At 45.3% G+C, this 21,946-nt stretch overlaps 1 protein-coding gene across 1 annotated transcript; it reads left to right on the top strand.

Annotated features, from left to right (window-relative positions):
• Nucleotides 1–5,073: 5,073 nt before the first annotated feature.
• On the top strand, nucleotides 5,074–9,671 carry LOC100280018 (uncharacterized). The gene is given in 10 exon segments (NM_001152963.1): nucleotides 5,074–5,237; nucleotides 5,361–5,498; nucleotides 6,336–6,424; nucleotides 6,520–6,604; nucleotides 6,756–6,815; nucleotides 6,899–6,992; nucleotides 7,197–7,294; nucleotides 7,512–7,691; nucleotides 8,856–8,978; nucleotides 9,055–9,671. Coding segments are annotated over 10 exon segments (1,320 nt in total). The 5' UTR covers nucleotides 5,074–5,225; the 3' UTR covers nucleotides 9,496–9,671.
• Nucleotides 9,672–21,946: the final 12,275 nt, after the last annotated feature.

Below are 21,946 nucleotides of genomic sequence, written 5' to 3'. Positions count from 1 at the left end.
TTTTGAGTGTTTTGAGGAGGACAAAAGTGGAGTTTTTGTGGGAAGTAAAATTGGTCTTTCTCAAGGGCATTCATGATCTGGAAAAATATTCTCAAGGATGTTTTCAAAGGGTTTTGAACTTAGCTCATTGCATAACTTACTTAACCATTGCAGATCCCTCTTAATTGTACGACGATTCCTATAACTCAAGAACTGTAAAATGAGTACCGTCGTTGTTTCAAAGCACTTAGAGCACGCCATTTGATGTGGAATTTTAAATCTGTGGTGCTTTTTATTTTTATGCTTCGTAAGATCTGTGCTTCTCCTGTCTGTAGAATTACTGCGTACATGCTAGGAGCAAACTTGTTAGAATCTCTGTTTGTTTTGTCATTTAATCACCAAAACCCTCAATTAGGGTTGATTGCACTTACACTGTGATATTGTCTCCACTGCGAATTCCTGAAGAGATGCAAACTCATCACGGTCAATTACCTTTTGTGAAATTCTGTTGAAAAAGTAGCACAACCGTGTGATTGCCATCTTTAAAAACAAAGGATTTATAGCCCTGATGGCAATAGGTAGGAATGTAGTCAGCATGACATGACAATCATGTGAGTTGTAGTAGGTGACTATCAGGTCTTTCATTGACACAATACTCCGTATGCTAGAGCAGAATCCGGATGGGACTTTCAAATTCTTAAGCCAAACACACATCGCATGTTTCTCATCTACATTGAGATTGTAGCTTGCTGCTGGGAGATGGTACTTCCCATTTTCTTGAAGAACAGGATGTAGTTCCTTTTTTATGCCTAAATTTACCAAGTCCATGCGTGAATTGAGCCCTTCTTTTGTTTTGTCCTTTATGTCTAGCAAGGTGCCAATTATGCTTTCAAACACGTTCTTCTGAACGTGCATACCATCGATCGCATGCCGCATATCTAACTCTTTCCAGTAAGGCAAGTACTCGAAGAAAATAGACTTTTTCTTGAATATAGCCCCCGGAGCTGGTCTGGCATCCTTCCTTGTTTTTCCGTCTTTTGTCTTCTTCCCGAAAACAAACTTGATATTCTTGACTATTTCAAAAACTCTATGACCTCTATTGTTACCCGATGGAGCTGTAGAATGTAGTTCACCATTATTGTCAAAGTACTTATCCATCTTTCGCATGCGGTACCTGTGTCCTTCCAATAAAAAACGTCTGTGCCTCATGTACACTATCTTCTTAGATGCAGTAAGGGACACGTAAGCAGTTCCATCAATGCATACTGTGCAGCCAACCTTTCCCTTAAACTGACCTGATAATGTGAAGAGTGCAGGGTAATCGTTGATCGTAACAAAAATAATTGCTCTCAGCGTGAATGAATCTTTACGATACTCATCCAACATTTGAACACCCGTTACCCACAATATTTTCATATCCTCCATTAAGGGCTCTAAAAATACATCCATATCAACTCCAGGTTGTGTAGGTCCAGAAATAAGGATGGTTAGCAAAATGTACTTCCGTTTCTGCATCAACCATGGAGGAAGGTTGTATATGGTGAGGATCACTGGCCATGTGCTATGCTTGTTGTTCCTTTCAGCAAATGGATTCATTCCATCAGTACTCAGTGCGAACCTAACATTTATTGGTTCATCGGCAAAGTCTCGGTGGTTCTCATTGAAATCTTGCCACTGCTTCCCATCGGCTGGATGTCGAAGCTTCCCATCGTTTTTGTGCTCATCAGAAGCATGCCAGCTCATAAGTTTGGCATTCTCAGGGTTAGCGAACAAACACCTCAATCGATCGATGACGGGGAGGTACCACATCACCAAAGCAGGAATCTTTTTGAGCGCATAATAGTCTACTTCTTCTTTTTCTTTGCTCGTGGATTTTGAAGTCTTCTTTTTGGCTTTCTTTCGCTTCTTCCCTTTAGACACAGATGCAACACACTCTTCCTCTCGATAGTCTTTATTCGTCTTGTACCTACTTGCACCACACTTTGGGCAGCTCTCCAAGTCTTTATAATCATCACCTCGATAAAGGATACAGTGATTTCTACATGCGTGGATCTTCTCCACGCCCATAGTGAGTGGTCTGATTAGTTTCTTTGCATAGTACGTGTTAACAGGCACTTTGTTCTCCTTTGGAAGCATGTCTGCGGCAATACTCAAGAACGCATCGAAGCCAACATCAAACAGACCATATCTAGCTTTTAACATCAACAGCTTTAACACAGATCGGAGCGTCGTGAACTCTTTGGTACAGCCCTTAGACTCATCGTACAAAGGCTCTTCTGCTGCCTTCTTCAGGGACTCTATACCTTTCATGAAGAACATCGATGGATCTGTATGACGACGCAACATTGCCTCTAACAACTCTGCATCTTCCTCATCCATAACATTTGGCAGAACATGAGTTCTTTCACGTTCATTTCCTCCAACGTAACCATGATCAGTAACATTTGGCACTACATGTTCGCTCTGTGGAAGAGGTTGTTGTGTCTCGTGAACGAACTGAAAGCTGTCGTTGATGTTCGCAGGGTTTCCAGCTGTATAAGGCGAAGAGCTACCCTCTCCATGCTTTGTCCAAATAATGTAATCCTTCACAAATCCTCGGCATACCAGATGAGATATGATTTGTTCTGTGTCATCAAATACAACAACATTTTTGCAGTCCATGCATGGATAATATATGTGCTTTGTCTTTGTTCTCCAAGCATGGTTCGTAGCGACAACAATAAACCTATGGACCTCAGATATGTATGATGGATCTAGCCTTGATAAGTTATACATCCAGGATATCCTCTCCATCATCACCTGTAAAAAAAGTAACATAAAACACACAAGAACACAAATTGGCAAGAGAAACATATACCAATATTTCCTAACAACTAAATATATCATGGATAAAGAAAATTGGCAAAAGAAACATGGACAACCTTTCTTAGCGACCTTCTTCCAAAAAATAAAGATCAAAACCTCCCCCTTGTATTTTGTGAAATCTGGCCTTCCAATGAAAGTTGGGCTGCGCGCGAGCTACACAGTTTTTGTCGGGAAGGATGAAGGGGTATTTATACAACAAAGGTCATAGGCGGTTGGATTAGGCAACCTAACTACTTTATCTCTAACACATGGTGAAACCCTAGATCCAAAATGTGGCTAAAATGGAGGGAAAATGAACAAAATTTGGCAAAAGAAACATAAGCCAAACTTTCCTAGCAACTAATAAACAAAAAATCTTAATACCCAAACCTATCTCTAACACATGGTGAAAGCCTAGTTTTAAAATGTAGTTAAATTTGAACAAAATGAACAATAATTGGTAATTGAAACATAATTAAACCAACCTTTCATAACAATTAATAAAAACAATCTTAATTACCAAACCTATCATCCTTCCTCTCCATACAACACATTCACCATTCATTAAGCAACTAAATATGTGTCATGGATAAACTGATTTGAGAACTAAACATGAAAAAGGAGAAGGAATAGACAAAATCTAACCATCTTAAGCAACCTCATTTGAGGAAATAGAGAAAATAACCTAGCTATACTCTTCTCTCTCACATATAAAACCCTAAATCCAAAATGTGGCTAAAATTGAGCAATAATGAACAAAAATTGACAAAGAAACATAAACCAACCTTTCTTATTCACCTTCTTCCAAAAAATGAAGACCAAAACCTCCCCCTTGTATTTTGTGAAATCTGAACCTCCAAAATCGCCTCCAATGGAAGTTGGCTGCGAGCTACAGCTCCTGTCGGGGAGGAAGAGTGGTATTTATAACACATAGTTCACTGATGGTTGGCTTGAAAAACCGCCAGTGGAAACCTATTTCCACTGGCGGTTATCTTAACACAACCGCCAGTGACAGAACCGCCAGCGGAAATTAGATTTTCACTGGCGGTTCTGTTACACCAACCGCCAGTGTAAATATCCTATTTCCACTGGCGGTTGTGTTAAGAGAACCGCCAGTGAAAATAGGTCTCCACTGGTGGTTCCCAAGCCGGGCCCACCTGATTTTTCTATTGGCGCGCGGTAACTGAAACCGTCAGTGATAATTTATGGGTGCCGCAGGTTTTGAGCTCTTTTCTACTAGTGGCAAGAGCATCTTCAATGGCTTCTAATTGTTACCTTCAAAACAATAGTTTAGGGCTGGTTTGAGAACCCCAATTTTCCAAGGGTTTTTCATTTTCCAAATAAAATAAGTTGATTATCCTTTGGAAAATTGAAAATCCTATAGAAAAATGAGGTTGTCAAACTAGGTCTTAGGGATAAACTCCTGATCTATGCTACCAATTTTTCCGATATCCCAAAATCAGACACTCACATTGTCAATTTGAGGACGAGCCAAGAAATAAAAAAAATCCAATAAACATATATCATGCCGCCCTGTACAGATTTGATCAAAAAATAGAAAAACTAATATAGCACTAGGTCACTTACTTGGAGAAAGGTCAGAAAACTTCAGATAACAAATTGTCTTGTCAACAAAATTCTCAGTCGGCATCAAGTAGGCAACATAAAAAAAATCGAGCAGTTGTACCTAGCGGCACCAGCGAGATAGGCTGTGTTGGGGTATTTTTGTAAGGAGCTGTTGAAGTTGGATATACTTTTGAGCTTTTAGACTTTTAGGAGGAGCCCAATATATAGATATTGGGAGAAAAATAATATGAGCAGTTAGAGATGCTCTAAAAGCTCATATGCTTTAGATCGCTCTAGTAGATTATCTAAAGTTTACTCATATACACTATTCTATACTACATTCTATAATATTCATAGAATATAGTTTGAATATAATTATGAGGATGAATTAACTGTTGGAGATATGCAGATAGGCTTATAGAAAAGAAAACATTTTGACACTCTCATCGAAAGGGAAATGAAACGGCTGGGCTGCCCGTCTCCTCCTACCCTTAGGCCCAACTTGACCGGCTAGAATCTGGGCTGACTCGGAGGAAAGAAACACGGATGCAATCCGCAATCCAGCTGCGGGTGACGGGCCCCGGGCCGGATGACGAGCGAGTCAGGGAAGGAACCCACCCCGCCGTCTTTCTGATTCTGCTGCCCCCATCCCCCCATATCCCTTCGACCCTTCCGCCGAGCTCGGCCTCGGGCGGCGTCCCGGTCTCACCGCGACCGGGCGGTGAGAGGTAGAACGGCCACCAGACATCAACCGTGAAGGGGTGGCGTCAAGGCAGCGCTGAAGCGGCGGCGACGTCGAGGCTCGAGCTCCCGTGCCGCGCTCCGAGCTAACCTAGATGAACATACTCGTAAGCAGAGGCGCCTCGATCCTCCTACCAGTTGCTCCAGCGCCTTGTTCGCCATGCATAGTTTCCTTGTGCTGAATGAAACCGCCCTTATTCTTCCCCCTCTCTGCGCGAAATATCTCACAGGAAAGGATACGTGGAGGTGGCGACAGGGCGGCTGCCACGGAGCGCCCCCCGCGGCCGGAGTGCTGGGTGGAGATTTCGGAGTCCGTCTCACGGCTCTGCAGCTTCGACGCCGCCGGCAGCGGTAGCCGCAGCATCTCTGTAAGCTTTCTCTTTTACCTGGAGCTATTAATTTCCTGAATCCCACACCGCATACTGTTCTATTATATCGCAGACTTTTATCCTTCCTGTGGGGGAACAGAAATCTGCCCGTGGGATGACTTAACACCATGTTAGCTGAGCATGCTTTACATTCTTTCAGCAAGTACCAGAGTAGGTGTTCCCCACTAGCACTTCCATTAAACAAGAGGAAGAGCAGAGGGGGAAATGGGACCAGAGCGTTTTAACTAGGCACTAGCATTCTCCTGATTGCCACGGTTGTTTTCTGCTAAAAGGTTTTGTGGTTGGTCGGCGTTTTGCCTTTGAAGTTTTGCAGATTGCAATCAGTGCTGTGATAGACCATCTTCTCAACATTCCAAACATTTTTGTTGGGTAACCAAATGATTTGCCTGCTTGAACATGTTCAACTTGTTGATGAACCCATGTACTTTGTCACCCCTATTATAAGTTATATATAACTTCAGAATGGTTATGCCAGCTGCAGTTTTAACATTGCACTACAGATCATGGAGATAGCTTAAAAACTAATCACAGTATCTGAGGCTGAGCTGCTAGGCTGTTTATTTTGATGATAGTAATGATTTGCCTCAATGGCACACATATTTACAGGCCTTCATTTCTCTCGCTGTACCAGTACCTCAGAAATGTACAACTTGATGCCTGAAATACAACCTCTAAATGTTTGCTTGGACAAATTAAAATCATATAACCTAAGTGTGCAAGCATGATTCTGTAGCGAAATCAGTGAAGCCTTACTTCATTAATATCAAAAGGTTTTATTCAATTTGCTATTAGTCAATAACTCTTATTTTCCTGCAGGTAAAAGTTATTCAGGATTCTAGACCTATACATGACAAACTTGTTGATTCTTTCTTGAACAAATTTTTCCCATCAGGTTATCCATACAGGTATGGAGTTCCTAGGCTTGTTGCTATTCTAGATAATTCTGCCGGGATACATCCTATTATGCTAAGTCTCTGGGTCTCTTCTATTAATCATGCAGTGTGAATGAAGGTTACTTAACTTATACCAAATTCCGTGTGCTACAGCATTTCTCGAGTGCTATGCTACATGTGCTATCAACACAGGTCAGTAAATCCTTTTCATATGTTGTGTGTGTGTTGATTCCATGAATTCCAGTTGGTCTTTCAGAACAGGCTTTCAAGCATTTGAGCTCTTTGACTTCTGCTCACTTCAATTATGCTCGTCAACTGACTGCTCAAGTGGGCTGCGGCTCAGTCCTTGCTGTTTGCTGCAGGTTTGCGACCTACCCCGGCGCAAGCAACTGCTGTAAGTTGGGTAAGCATATGATGACAGAGATGCTAAAGTCCAAGCAGGTACTGCTATGAAACATATTGGCTGATTTTCTCTATGTATTTCAGATTCTAAAAGATGGAATGCAGCACGCAGGAAAGCTCATTTGTAGCAGCATGGGTGCAAGAATGGATTCTGAACCAAAGAGTTGGAGGATACTTGGTGAGAAATGGTGATATGAATCCCGTGACCTTATATTGACACATTTACAGTTTCCCCTTTTTTGTTGCTGTTTCTCTAGATTATGCTATTCATGCCTATTTCTGTAGGTCTGACAGTCTATGTTCTTTATGGTTTTGTCACTGCCTTGGAAGTCATTTCACCATTTTCCATATTATTTATGTTTCTACTGCTCTATTTTGACAGCTGATGTTCTCTACGATCTTGGTACTGCATTGGAAGTTGTTTCGCCGCTGTGTCCACAACTTTTCCTTGAAGTAGCAGGCTTGGGAAATTTTGCGAAGGTGGCCTTTCTAACTGAATTTCTTCTATTTGACATTTTTGCATGCAAAGTTGTGTTTTAGTATTTATGAACGAGTAAGAAATGTTTCCCTTAACATAGACTCAAATAACCATACAGAATGGTTAACATTGCAATGACAATATATTTTCCTGGTTTTTCTGTCTGAAAATTGAGCTGCAATGTTAAATGTTAGTATGTTACATTACTTCTTATTGCAGGGAATGGCCGTTGTTGCAGCAAGAGCAACGAGGCTTCCAATTTACTCTTCTTTCGCCAAAGAAGGCAATCTTAGTGATTTATTTGCTAAAGGGGAAGCCATATCAACACTTTTCAATGTCATGGGAATTGGAGCTGGAATTGGATTGGCATCTACTGTTTGTTCAACAACTCAAGGCAAGGTACATATTTGCAGGATGACATATCATCGTCTATCCTATCATTGTAGCTGTTCCATTACACCATCATCAGGCAAATATACACAGTGAAAAATTGCACTTGACATGCATTGCAAATGCAACCATACGACACCACATGCCAGCGTAGATCTACATGAACTTCTGCTTATATTAATATTATCTAGGAGAGCGAAAGGGCTTTATCTGAGTTGGTTAGTGGTATGAGTAGCACTCTTTAGGTCCTGATTTCGAATCCTTGTGTGAGCGAATTCCAGGCTGAGATTTTAAAAAAAATCACTCGCTAGTTCCTCTAGTTGTGTGCACACGAGATAGACTAACCTTTGGGGGGGGGGGATCCTCGTGTAGGGGCTGTCGGGGCTGAAAGCACGAGTGAGATCTAGCCTATAGGGGGGACCCTCATGTTACATGGGGGGGGGCAACTTTCGTGACCTTTCTTGGTCGGGCTCCGAATGAGCTTTTCTTCCCATAATACCGTGGGGGCGGTCTTTCCCCTACCGGCTGAGTTGTATATTATCTAGGAGAACTATGCCTACCATTGTCGAGTGCTTTATGGATTTCCAAGTTCCAAAATCAACTATACTCAAAACAAGTTATGAAGTCCTCTGAAATAGTGCGTCATTTATGTTATTACGGTCTATGCATCAAATGAATTTCGTGGCATGATGAACTATATTCTACTTACCTGCCGTTAGCATGATTGCATGAATGCAAGCTGGGATGATGGATATCAGTTAAATGTTTTTGTTGGACTGTTTTGCGCATGAGGAAAGTAGTCTTTTTAGGGCAAGAAGAAATCGTTCATTTAGTTGTTTTTAGTTCTTACCATATTGTAAATACGCTATCCACTCTATATAACAGACCTCTATTGATGTTTTTGTGGTACCCAATGTAAATATTCAGCTAAACCAGACACAACACATTTTTTGGTGTTTACCTAGCAACCGCCTAATTTACTTGTTGGGAAGTTACTGTATAACTATAAACAACTGCAGAGAGAGTGAATGTTTTTTTACCACACTGCATTCAATTCTTGCATATCATCTGAACCTGCTATAATGCTGAAGAACCCTATAATGATGCAAGTTTGTCTGCTATCGGAATTAAGAACCTGATACAAGCTTCTAATGACATTGCCATCTTCATCAGTTAATTGCAGGCCCGTTACTTTCCGCAGTGCATATATATGGGGTCATCCAAGAGATGAGAGCAACTCCTGTAAACACACTCAACCCACAAAGAACAGCAATGATCGTGGCTGATTTTATCAAGGTTCGGTATCTCTGATCTATTAACGCAACCTATTTATCCAGTCCAGCTACGGCAGTAACACTTGTCTGCAGTACAGAGTGGAAAGGTTTCTAGCCCCGCCGAGCTAAGGTACAAGGAAGACCTCCTGTTTCCCAACCGAGTTATAGAAGAAGCCGGCAGTGTGAAAATCGGTCAGCCACTTCGCAAAGTGTTCAGTCCCCGGCTTGTTGAGCAGCTGAGGGCGACTTTCCCAGGCGAGAAATTTCTGCTCAGCCAGAAAAGCAACAGGACGTACATGGTTCTGGAGCGAAGCGCGAGCGGAGAGGACGCGCTGAGGGGGTGGCTGGTCGCCGCGTTCGCTTCGGAGATGGAGAGGTCAGGCGCCGGCTCACGCGATGACGCGGTTCTGAGCGAGGCCTACGAGAAGATGGAGCGGGTCTTCCCCACCTTCGTGTCAGAAGTTAGGAGTAGGGGGTGGTACACCGATCAGTTTTTGGACGGGAACTGTAGTCGAGTCTCGTTTGCCAAGTTTCGGTAGTCGCAGAGACTGTATATGGTCTATGTTTTTTGGAGGGGAGATGCGGAACCATGAACTCATGCATGCAGGGCAGTGTAGTCGAACTCTTAGGCTATCCGCACTCATACTACTTTAAATTTGTACTCTAAAAGGAATATTCTATCCTCGTCAGCAAGATTATCTACTCTATACCACAATCCTCTGCAGTCATGTTTACTCTATATCTTAACTCTATCCATATATTATACCATTTCTTTTAACTCTATTCTATTCCCACCCACCAATCTCCTGCTGATCGTACGATGGAAAGGACGGAAAGAGATTTTAGAGTACCAGACGCATGCACCCTGTAAATGAAGTTCTGCGTTCGCTCTCCCCGCGTAGAGTAGCAGATACAGTTGACCGCTGCAGCCGTTTTCGGTACGCTAAACCAGCAGCGTTCGCCGTGCAGTCGCCAAGTTCTGCGTTCGCTCTCCCCGCGTAGAGTAGCAGATACAGTTGACCGCTGCAGCCGTTTTCGGTACGCTAAACCAGCAGCGTTCGCCGTGCAGTCGCCAAGTGCGGCTAGCCTTATAGCTACCGAGATGAACCGACCAAGTGTCGAACAGTTTTGGTTCTTATTAGAACTTTTTTTTCGAGTGTTGCCCCCCCTCCCTCGTGCCAACTGTGTTGACTGTCGCTTGTGACCATGGAGATTCCATGTTCGCCAGCTACTCTTATCTATCGTCCGTCCGGTTGTTGGAAATATTAGATAAAACCTTATTTAAAGATATAAATACTGCTAATGTTTTTTTATAAAATCTAATGAAATTTAATAAAATTGGTAGACGCGAACAACACCACGGAAAGTTAGCAGTCAACGGGTGATAGAGTTAGCAGTTAACGAGTGGTGATTGAACAAGGCGAAGTATTTGGATCCGCAGCTAGTCGACAGCTGATCAAAGCGACGTGAGCAGGAGGAGCAACCATCCGCGGAGCGATTGCAACTTGTCGACCGGTTCCAGCTTCTTTTCGACACCGTATGCCACGAAAAATGAAAGTGACGCAAGGTGCAGGGCGAGGTTGGGAGAATCACGCCGTCGACCCGTCTTGCAGAGTTCAGCGAGGCGACGCCGCGACGGTGCCGGTGCGGGCTTCCTTCTCTCTCTCCCCCCAGTCAAGCTTGCCGCCGCGCGCTCTGGCCTTTGGCCACACACAGGACCGGTTCGCATCGCATATTCGCATGGTTGGGTAATTGGGTTGGGGATTCCTCGCTCGCTGCACCAAGCCAAAGCCAAAAAAAAAAACGTTTCCATTGCACCTACTGGTCGTCAACGTTGCATTGCAATGCATCGCATCGACAGCAGCTGCCTGGTAACATGTACCGCCGGAGAGGACAGTCAAAAAAAAAAAAGAAGCAACGGACCAAAATTTATTTAAGGCCTGCGGAAATTACCGTGGCTCTTACGGCGTGCCAGCGCCACACGGCTCCGTCCGATCCGTGGGTAGATTGCCGTGACGAAACAAGGAGCCGGCTTCGTCTACGGCAGACGAGTGACGCGGTAGCGCGCGCGACTCCATGTCTGCACTTTAATTTACCGGCCATGTCTGCATCACCCACCGGTCAATCGGTGCAGTCATTCCATGCACGTGACCAATCGGTGCAGTCCTGACCTTCCGGCCGAAGCGTCACCTAGGACCGTATTGAATTCGGATACAGCTGTAGGAGTACTTGCAAGGCTGTACGTAGCTAGATCCCCGTTCGCTAGTCGTGCCGGTGTGTCCATTACTGGTAAGTGTCGTATAAATAGGTATGGTAATGGATCGTGACTTCACAAAATAGTAGAAATTAAATAATTTTTAGTTTAAAAATAAATGATATATGTTAAAATGTTTTATATCAACTATGTATTATTCTTGTGAGAAACATGCCTGATATAGTCTATGAGCATAGAGAGAAGGTTGACTTGGGTTTCAAGTGTAAGTATTGTAGAGAAACGAAGAGCTGAGGGGTGGTACCATTTGAAGAAGCATCTCGCACATAGAAGTGCAAATATATTCCAGATGCATGCACATATAACTACAAGCAGACCATTGTATTATTTTTTGCTTCACCCATCAGATAGGAAAGGAAATATGGTCAAAATCACCGATCAAATCGAAGAGGAAGAAGATGATGAAGACAGTGATGATAGCACAACTGACCCTAGTACAAGTCATGGCGGAGAAGATGGTAGCCATGGTGATGGGGGGAGGTGATGCTAGATTATATGGTGCAAGAGAGTGGGGCAGGATGGAGTGGTGCAGGAGATTGCAGGTCCACTAGAGGAAGTCGGTTCACCCATGCCACACAAGATACGTACCATGATGCACCTCGTTCACAGCGGGAGACAATAAGCGGTCGACGTCGTTCGATTTCATTTTCTGTCCAAGATAGAATCCGTAGCTCAAGTAGCTCCAGTTCTTCTAACTATCTGCTTGGACAAGACCCAATCTATAACCCTTATGCATGACAATGACAACTCGACAAGGGACTATACCAGGCGAAATACCAGCATCGATCATGTATGGGTATGGACACCCTGCACCGCCATATTCAAATTTGTCACATATGTATCCACCAGGACCATAATATGGGTATGGACAAGTCCCCCTGCACCGGTATGCTATTTTTGCTTCGTCGATAAGTACTTATTTTTTATTCTTGTTTTCTTGCAAATGTATCACATATCTTTTGCATAGAACTATCACTATCACTGTGACAGATTAGAAATATATCACGATCCTTCTAACATGCCTGAGTAATATCACTATGACTCGAGTTGAATATGCGAGTGTTGTGAAACATGTCGACATATGTGTCGTGTCCTCGTGGGAGAACTCTAAAAAAACTTGTATTTAAGTATTGTAAAGCCCGATGGTTGTTTGTTGTATGAGAATTGGAGTTTTTGGTTGCATATGTATGTTGTATGTTATTTTGGTGAATATATATGGTGTGGATCAATTAATATTTACTGTGCAATGTGAATTGAACAAATTACAAATAAATCTCGCTAAAATTTTCCATTTTTACCGGTTCATTTTCGTGAAAAACCAACGGGACAGGTGATTTACCACCGGTTTTTCATTGGTAAATCGATACAAATTTAAGTTTGATTTGAATTACCGAAACCGGAGGAGGCAGTTTTTCTCCTCTAGTTAACCCTGGTTGCAAGCAGTCACTGTACACCTGTAGAAGATTCACTACTGCACGTACTTGGAAAACCGATTCAAAGTATCAGGATCGTACATTCCAAGGATCCATTGTTGAAGGATCGGTGGCTGCTGCCCGGCACGCGTATCTGGTCCTACCGTCCTGACTAATACCTAACTAATTAATCAACTAACAACTGAAATCACTATTTCATAATCAGCAAACTAAAATTACGAAAAGTACGTACTACTTCTGATTATTACTAGCTAACTACTCGCCGAATTAACAGACAGACTGACCAACTTCTTAACCTATAATCGTTAGTAAGTAAATAACTAGCTAATAACTAATCAAACAAGCTATTATATTCAACTAATTAACTAACAGGAGTTACTCTAAATAACTAACTAGTACTAATAAGGGTGGAGTGGAGTCTGGCCTATGTCCACTAGACCACTAAAGAATTAAGACCCCGACTGGTGGAACACCCTTCTTTTTTTAAAATAAAATTAAAAAGGAGGAGAAGAAAAAAAAAACTACGGCAGCCAATTTGATGCATGCCTGAACTTTATTAAGTCAAGATAATTAAATGAAATGTGCAAAGTTCAGAACTTACCTGGAGGGGAAGAAAATCAATATAAGAAAAAGAGAGGCCACCACGCCACAGCCAATAAGAACGACCGCGCGCGCTTTATTACAAAAGGAAAGAAAACTACTATAGGTATGGCAGTCCACGCTCCGGAGCAAAAGGTATTCACGTACCGCAACGTCCCCGTCCCGCTATCATCTTTTGACATCTTGTGACCATCTCTCGTGTTTGATTTGTATAGAATATGTTGATCCATCGCTAGATCTATATGTCACTCCTCAAAAACTACCGGCGGATAATTACTCCTTCCGTTCTATTTTATTTATCGTAATTTAGTTAAAAAAGATTAACTATCAACGACAAATATTTGAGAAGTGAGATATAATATACTATAAGAAGATTGAACGGAATCATATGTAACACCAAATCACACATGGAATAAACTCGTAATAGACCGTTATTCCATTTGCAATGTTTGGTTTCCGAAATCGAATTAATATTCATGTAATGCATGCATGTCGACTGGTGATTGGCAGTCGCTGTCGTCACGGCGTCGCGCGTATGGAACGTACGCGCTTACTACTCCTTTTCTTGTCCAGCGGATGGGCTCTCGATCGAGAGGCGTTTTTCCCTCGTGCTGTAGTATCCTTTCTAAACTATAGAAGTGGTTCTAGTCTTTTTAGGTATAGGTCATATACTCATATTTCGTATAGAAAAGACAAAACAATTTATAGTTTAGAATGAATAGAGTACTCTGCCGAAAAAAAGGACCCATTATTGTTTAGAGAAAACGCCTGTGCGTGGAAAATAAGGGTATTGGTCCGTGTGTCCAAAGATAAGTATGTACTTATTTCTTAGAGTGTGTCTAATAGAGTAAATATAAAAAAATTTAAGATATGTATCTTTATGAAGACACTGTGTGTTAGCTTTATGCTTGAGACTAGCTAGCTGATTAATCAATTTAATTTATTAAATACTTTGATTAGCGTAATGAATATAGTAAGACATAGATATAATATTATATTGTGTTTTAGCTATATCTTTATGTTTGAAGTACTGTGCAACAGTGTCGTTAAAGGTGCAGATTCTATCCTATTTGTTGGCGGACGTACGTGGACACATGAACCGAGCTGCCGAAGCAGGTGTTTACTTCTTTTATCTATCCGTTTCGAAAATGCCGGAAAGGTACGTACGTACGGCGGATCCAGCGCCACGGCTCCCCCGGCCCTTTTAATTCACATCTGGACTGTGGACCGGCCGGCCGGCGACGAGAAGCGAGAGAGATGACGAGCGCATGGCGATCAGGCCACGTCGTAGCAACTCGCAAAGCAAGCTCGGGGGTCGCATCGCAACACGGATGAGCAGCGGCGTCCGGCGGAAAGGCGACTGCACCGTGCACACACGTACGGCGGCACCAAGAACAAGAAATGCTCCAACTTTTAGGCAACAAGGTGGCGAGGTTATAGCTAGTGGATTAAGTGCGTGGTACTACTCCACGTAGTAAGAGCATATATTTCAAGATTGCTGAAATACAACTTTAACCTTATAATAATTTAAAAAAGGCAGAAAATAGGTGTCTCCACAAACGAGGGTCTCTATTCCATCGTCGTCCTGCACGCGTTGAAACTTTGCGCCGGGCAGCCGCGCGCTCACAGCGAGCGCGTGTGGATTGACGTCGACGTGCGCGCCGACTCCGTACCATATGCTGCCGAAACGTTTGATCTGGTGGCTCGATGTCGAGACGATGCAATTAACAAATTTTGTGGAAAGCGAAATCATATCCGATCCGGCCGGTGAAGTGCCGGTTGACAATGAGCTCATTTGTGAACTCGGAGATTGAGATACGAGAGAGGCCGGCCGGAGAGAGCGCGGTCGACGAAATACTTGCCAGCATTGCGATGCCGACGTCTGGATTAAAAAAAAAAAGAGCTGCGTGCCCGCGCGCCCCCGCCCGGCGTTCTTCTGCGTGACCGATTTCTTCCTCGTGCATGCACTTGCAGACTTGTGACTTTTTCCCGCGTGTCGTCGTCGTCGTCGTCGCGCGCACGAGCGATTATGCGTTCTACTTTTATCGGCTTGTTCGCTGCGGCTGCAATCCGGCTGCGGCTGCGGCTTCTACAGTATTTTTCTCTTTATGGATTGCAGCTGCAGCAGTCCAAACAGCTGCAACAGTGTCGGCTTGCAGCCTGCCGAACACGCCCATATATGTAGAGCAAGCTTGTACTCGTTCCATTGTCTACTCGCCTCTGCGTTGGAATAAAATATTACGTCCATTCACCGAGGGAGCTAGGAATATAAAAGCTTATTATACATTATATTGTATATATTTTTAGATTTGGTGAGGTTGTAGTGAGGCTCTATGGGATCCAAAGCGGTAGGAGGGGCTCGAGCCCCGTTCACCCCACCGCTGGATCCGTCCCTGCGTCTATTATCAAATATTCGTCGCTCGCTAATTTATTTTTAAAATAAAACACGATAAATAAATAAAATAATGGAGGAAGTAGGTTGCAACTCCTCCGTGTGATAGTAGCTAGTAGCTAGCAATGTGGGAGTGACGAAACAAGTGTGTCCTGCTCCTGCCTGCCTGCGCCTGTGAAACCAAACATGCATATGTCGACGAAGCAACGCCAGCCCTGATGGACGCACGAAGAACGAACACCGATGAGACCCTAGCTACGACTTGGCTCGATGAGATGAGACCAAAGTACTAATACATACATACACAGTAGCTAAGCTAGCTAGCTAGGAAGGCAAGGCGTCGATGACTCCGAAGTCCAAACCAGCGTCGTCCTTGCTGCTGGTGCTGGCCAACTATAGCGGCTTCCGGCCAGTGGGCCCCGCCCGGCCCGTGAATAATCGTTGACCGTTTGACCCCCGGGGCTAGCTAGGTAGCTAGCTAACTGCCAACTCTTTGGTTCTGGTCAATCTACAAAAACCGCACACAAGCATGCTGTGCAACGACCAGTCTACTAGCTAGGATTTTCCTCTCTCTGTTTTTTTTTTGGTTGCTGTTGTTTTGCATGCGTCGGTCTCAAATCAACGGCGTTTTCCGTTCTCTCTCTCTTTTTTTTTCCAAATGGACGACGTGCACATATATAAAATATATGTAGTTCTGCTATTTCTTGGCTTCAAATTAAACCAACTCCGCCTACAGTCTCTCTTCATCGAATTATTTTAGATCCAACCGATTTCATAAGAAAGAAACAACATCAGTATTCATTATTACGCTAGATCAGTAGAACCAAATATACGTATTAGCGGTAGACAAATATTCGAGAAGCGGAGGTATTAGTTAGTTAGACGAGAACTGCTAGTTTGACTTAAACTGAGGGTTTCAGGACTTGTTGATTTATTATTCTGTGACCGAACAAGAGTAACATTTGGGCTGCGAGCCACTGCGCATGTTAAGAGTAGTGATGCATGCGCATGCATGCGAAAGGATGTGAACAAATTATATATAGTTAAAATAATGATGGGATGGGAATGGGATCATCCGCCGCAAGCATGGCCGCATAGAACGATTGGTTTCCTTCCGGTAGCAAGATTCCACATGAAAGTTTCCTTCCGGCGACCTATATAAAAAGCCGCTTTTATTTGCGAGGAGAAATAAAAAGTCTCTCCGTTCCCATCCCATACGGACCTCATATCTCGATCGTTAAAATATATAGGGCTTGTTTGGTTCAGTTTTTTTCTGACCAGCTTTTCTGAAAATATGGCTATGGGGAGAATCTGGCTGTGGAGAGAATCTGAGTATCATTACGATTATGTGTGGAGGAAGATAAAGTTGTTCATAGGACTAAGGATCTAGAAAGTGACGGATTCCTATTATTACAACGACTCAACCGATTATGTGTTTATGTTGATTTTGGATGGTTTTTGCCCCAACGAATTTTATAGAAGCTGGCTGAAAAGCTGAGCGTTTGGCAGTCCGCAGCAGCTTTTGGTGGCCAGAAGCCACCAGAAGCCAAAACAAACAGGCTCATAATATCGTGCAAAACTTTTAGTTGACAATCTACGTACATCATGACATCCATCCGGTACGCTAGCAGAGGAGAGTATGTTCATCGTGATGTACACAAGAGAGTCGCTTGCGTCACATACCACCTGATTGATTGGTTGCCCGCGTCCTTCGTTCTAATTGCATTGATTTGGTCTGAGCGTATGTTTAATTATCTGCATCTCAAAGGCACGGACTGCACCAAAGGTAGACACCAATTCCCTGCATCGGCGAGTACGGTGAAACCACCGTATCCGAGTCAGCCAGCTTCTCTCGTACATACGCTGCATCGCTGCAAGTAGTACGACTGTCTCCTTTCAACCTTTCGTAGTCTCCTCCTCCTCCCTCGCCCTTAGGCTATCCGCAACCGTTCCCCCTAAATTTTTCCCGCTATATCACTTTTTTGGGTCACATCATCAACATTCCACCCCCTATTTTTTCATCTTCCGCAGTGGTTTCCTCTAAATACTCCCCCTATATCCCACTACACTATAAAATATCATTTTTTATACATACTTTTCATCTACTATAAATTTTTTATCAACTAACAATTGAAAGCGGGCCCACGTGAACAGTGTTTAGAGGGAGAGAGAGGCATACGCCAGAACGAGGGGGAGAGAGAGCCTTACCTCCGCGTAGAGTGCTCGCTAGGGAGAGCCGCTGCAGCACTAGCGGCTGCCCTGTAGCCGCCATGCAGGTACAGTCGAAGGGGAGAGAGCGTTCCGCGGCATCCGTTGCGGACAGCCTTACGTGTGCAGATTTGTCTTTACTTCGTCCATATGGCCGCTTGCTGATTTGCTGTGGTACATGTTTAAGTGGCGACCACGTGAACACGAGGTTGTTTTAAACGATAAATAGTCGGCCCTATAATGTTTACGGACTGTTCACGCTATGTCCTTGTTTGATTATTTCTACACTATAGATTGGATGAGATTGGAAAACATGAATTAGAGATTTTGACTTCCTATGGATTTAAACCCACACAATCTCGTCCAATCCACATGGATTCAGCTGAAAAACGAACAAGTCCTAAGGTGGCGTTTGGTTCGACAACTTGTACCACAATTAGATTTCAGAGGGAAATGTATATCAATACAGTTTGGTTCGGTCTAGCCTGTAATTTGGTACCCTGTAATCCGATAGCGGCCTATTTACTCGTAGCTTGTTCCTAGGGTCCCAGCTAATTAATTCCAAACAAACAAGATACTGGAAATGGAAATAGAAAGCACTAACATAGGTAACCAAACATAATATCTTATTCTATGAGCTGTAACAGGTAGCGACGTTTTCTGTTTCCATTTACCTTACCATCCAGTCCCTGATGCGAACCAAACAGCACGTAAATAGCCACTTAAGCGTACGAGATAAACGCTCGATCAAGCACAAGCAATGTATACCATCGTACAACGTTCAAGCGACATGTAAATGAACTAAACGATGGTTTGGGCAAACATTGCGTATGTCGTGCATAACAAAGCACACAATTGTTGTTTACTATGAAGTCACTTTTATACATCAATGGTGTTAGCATTGAATGATTTAGAACATACTATTCTTTTCGCGAGAGCTGGCATCCTAGCTTAAAACTACCGTACATTTTGTTGAGGTTGATCTCATTCGGTCCGGTCCAGGGTCCGAGTCGTACACATCTATTGTATCTTCGTCTAGAAGGGTGTTATAAACTTATGGTTACAACCTCTTTCATAGCATGTATATAAACAAGAGGAGAGGACCATCATGCGAACCACCGTTCGTTATAGCCTCCTATCCCGCAAACACTAATGAGATCCGATCTCTCCTACACACTGTTAGTGAAGGGAAAGACCACCGCCATACTTTGATGCCTTAGGGTGAAGGTACATTGTACTAATGGCGTCTCCATCCAACCCCAAAGGTATACATATGAGTTCTTACTGAAAGGGAAATACGGTCAAACATTTTCCATAAATAATTTTGGTGGTTGATTGCCCAACACAAATAATTGGACTAACTAGTTTGCTCTAGAATATATATTCCACAGGTGCATAAAGGTTCAACACAAACCAATAAAAAAACTAAAGAAAAGGTTCAAAAAGAAAGGAGCAAAGAAACCCAAGTGTACCCTGGTCTGGCGCACCGGACTATCCGGTGTGCCATCGGACAATGTCCGGTGCACCAGGACCTGTCGGCGTCTCGGACCCGGGGGGGGGGTCCCTTGGATCGACGAGTGAAATCGCTGCGTGCCCCTGCCCAGATGGGTTGGCGCGGGATGGAACACAAGATGTGGGGCAAGCCTTGTATTATCCTGCACCAGGGGTGCCGCTCGTAGTAGGGGTTACAAGTGCGTCGCGAGAGGGAGAGAGAGAGAGAGTTTGTCCGCTCCTTCCCTCGCGCGAACCCCCCTCAGGGTGGCCCTGGACCTCCCTTTTATAGACGCAAGGAGAGGGTCCAGACGTACAACGGGGGGCATAGCTATGCGCTAACGTGTCCGGCAGAGGAGCGCCTAAGTCTTGTGTACATACCAACGTGGCCGTCGGGGGAGAGTTCGAGCCCTGTACACGTGATGACGTGGCCGTCGGAGGATCGCCTAAGTCCTGTAGGAGTACAGCTGGCAGTGCGGCAAGGGTCCTGCTGACGTCTCCTTGCTGCCGTAAGGGGATGAGAGCCACCGGCGTCATGGTACACGCGGGGCACCATCATTACCCGTCGCCGGGGTAAGCCAGATGGGACGCCGGTCTTGTTTCTCCTAGCCCGAGCAGGCTAGGAATAGGGTAATGATGTATCCCCTGTTGGCGCGGTCGGTCCGAGCCCAAGGTCGGGCGAGGCGGAGACTTCTGTCGAGGCCGAGGCCGAGGTCGGGCGAGGATGCGATTCCTCCCGAGACCGAGGTCGAGGCCGAGTCCGGGGGTCGGGCGAGGCGGAGACCTCCTCCTGAGACCGGAGCCTGAGGTCGAGGCCGAGTCGGAAACCTCCTCCCAAGGCCAGAGCCTGAGGTCGGGCGAGGCAGAGCTTCCTGTTGCGCCCGAGGCCAAACTCGGTGGTTGATCGTGACTTGTTGTCAGTCTTTGCCTGGGTGGTTGACACGGCAGTCGGAGCAGGGCGAGCAACGCTGTTTTCCTGTCACATCAGTACAGTAAAGAAGAGGGGCGAAGTGACTGCGGTCACTTCGGCCTGGCCGACTGAGGCACGTGTGTCAGGATACGGCGTCAGGCATCCCCTTCATTGATTGCGTCTGCGAAGCGGTCGGTTGGTGAGGCGGTCTGGCCAAGGTTGCTTCACAATGAAGCCTGCCCGAGCCGGGCTTCGGGAGAGCGAAGGGGGCGCCCGCTGCCTGAGGAGGCCCTCGGGCGAGGCGTGAACTCGTCTGGGATTACTGCTCTGGTCTGAGGCTGTGCTCGGGCGAGATCGCGTCCCTTGGGTAGACGAAGCCTTGACTTGAACCGCACCCGTCAGTTGGTCTGTGGGTGTTTACCAGCCATGATTAGGAGCGTTGGGGGTACCCCTAATTATGGTACCCGACAGTAGCCCCCGAGCCTCGAAGGGAGTGTTGGTACTCGCTTGGAGGCTTTTGCCGCATTTTCGGTGAGGGGACCGGCCTTTCTCGGTTTTTGCCTTGTTCTGGTGGGTTCGCGCGAGCGCACCCGCCGGATGTAGCCCCCGAGGCCTCGGAGGAGTGGTTTGACTCCTCTGAGGTCTGAATGCTTTTCGTGGTGCTTCGGCCGGTCTGATCGTTCCCTCATGCGGCCTGGCCGTAGCCCAGGTGTGTGGTCGGGTTCCAAGTTATCAAGCTGGTTTGTTGACGCTGTCAACAGTTTTGGCCGTAGCCGGGTGCAAAAGCAGCCCCCGAGCCTCTGCACGGAGTGAGAGGACGATCAAGGACTTTCTCGACTTTTATCATACGCCCCTGCGTCGCCTTTCCTCAAGGAGGACAGGGGAAAGTGCCATGTTGCCCTCGGAGGGCGCTGAACATGGTATTTCCAGTGAGCTGCTAACGGGTGATCCGAGTGGACGCCCGTGCCCCGTTTCGTTAGGGGTCGGCTGGTGGCCCAGAGGCGCGCTCTAAAAGTACCTGCGGGTGATTCGCCGGACCCAGACCCCTTCAATAGGGTCCGAGGGCTCGATGCCTCCCTCCGGTGGGATTCTGTTACAGATCGTTCCCGCCGGTCTCGGAAATGTTCTAGGGTACCTCAGGAGCGTAGCCCGAGCCTCGGCCATGTATCGGACGTACCCAGAGTCATCCCTCACTCTGAGTGCTCTGGGGCGACTATCGAACCCTTCCGAGAGGCTAGCCTATGAACCCCTGATCAGTAATGGGCACGGAGCCTGAGCGTTCTGGGGCGGCTGTCGAACCCTTCCGAGGGGCCAGCCATCGAACCCTTGATCAGTAATGGGTTTGAAGTTCGAGTGCTCTGGGGCGGCTGTCGAAACCCTTCCGAGGGGCCAGCCTTCGAACCCCTGATCAGTAGGAGGGCTTGGGGCCCGCTTCCTTCGCCGAGAAGGATCCTTTCCACAACATCCCCTTTCCCGGTCCCTGTAGCAAGAGAGAGAGAGAGGAGGAGGAGGGGAAGGATATGAATTTAAATAAGGTGGCACACCTTTTTTGACGCGGTCATTATGGCGAAGGCGAAGCGACGCCCGCCTCGCCTGCCAGAGGTGTCGCCTGCTCCGCCGGGGAGTTAATGCGGCGGGATGGGCGATTCGCGTAGCGCCCGTTGCGTGTGCGAGCCGTTCGAGG

This window comes from Zea mays, chromosome 2 (assembly GCF_902167145.1).
Source record: "Zea mays cultivar B73 chromosome 2, Zm-B73-REFERENCE-NAM-5.0, whole genome shotgun sequence".
NCBI lineage: Eukaryota > Viridiplantae > Streptophyta > Magnoliopsida > Poales > Poaceae > Zea > Zea mays.
Note: the sequence above shows the minus strand (reverse complement) of the source record. Positions and strands in the feature narration are given on the sequence as shown.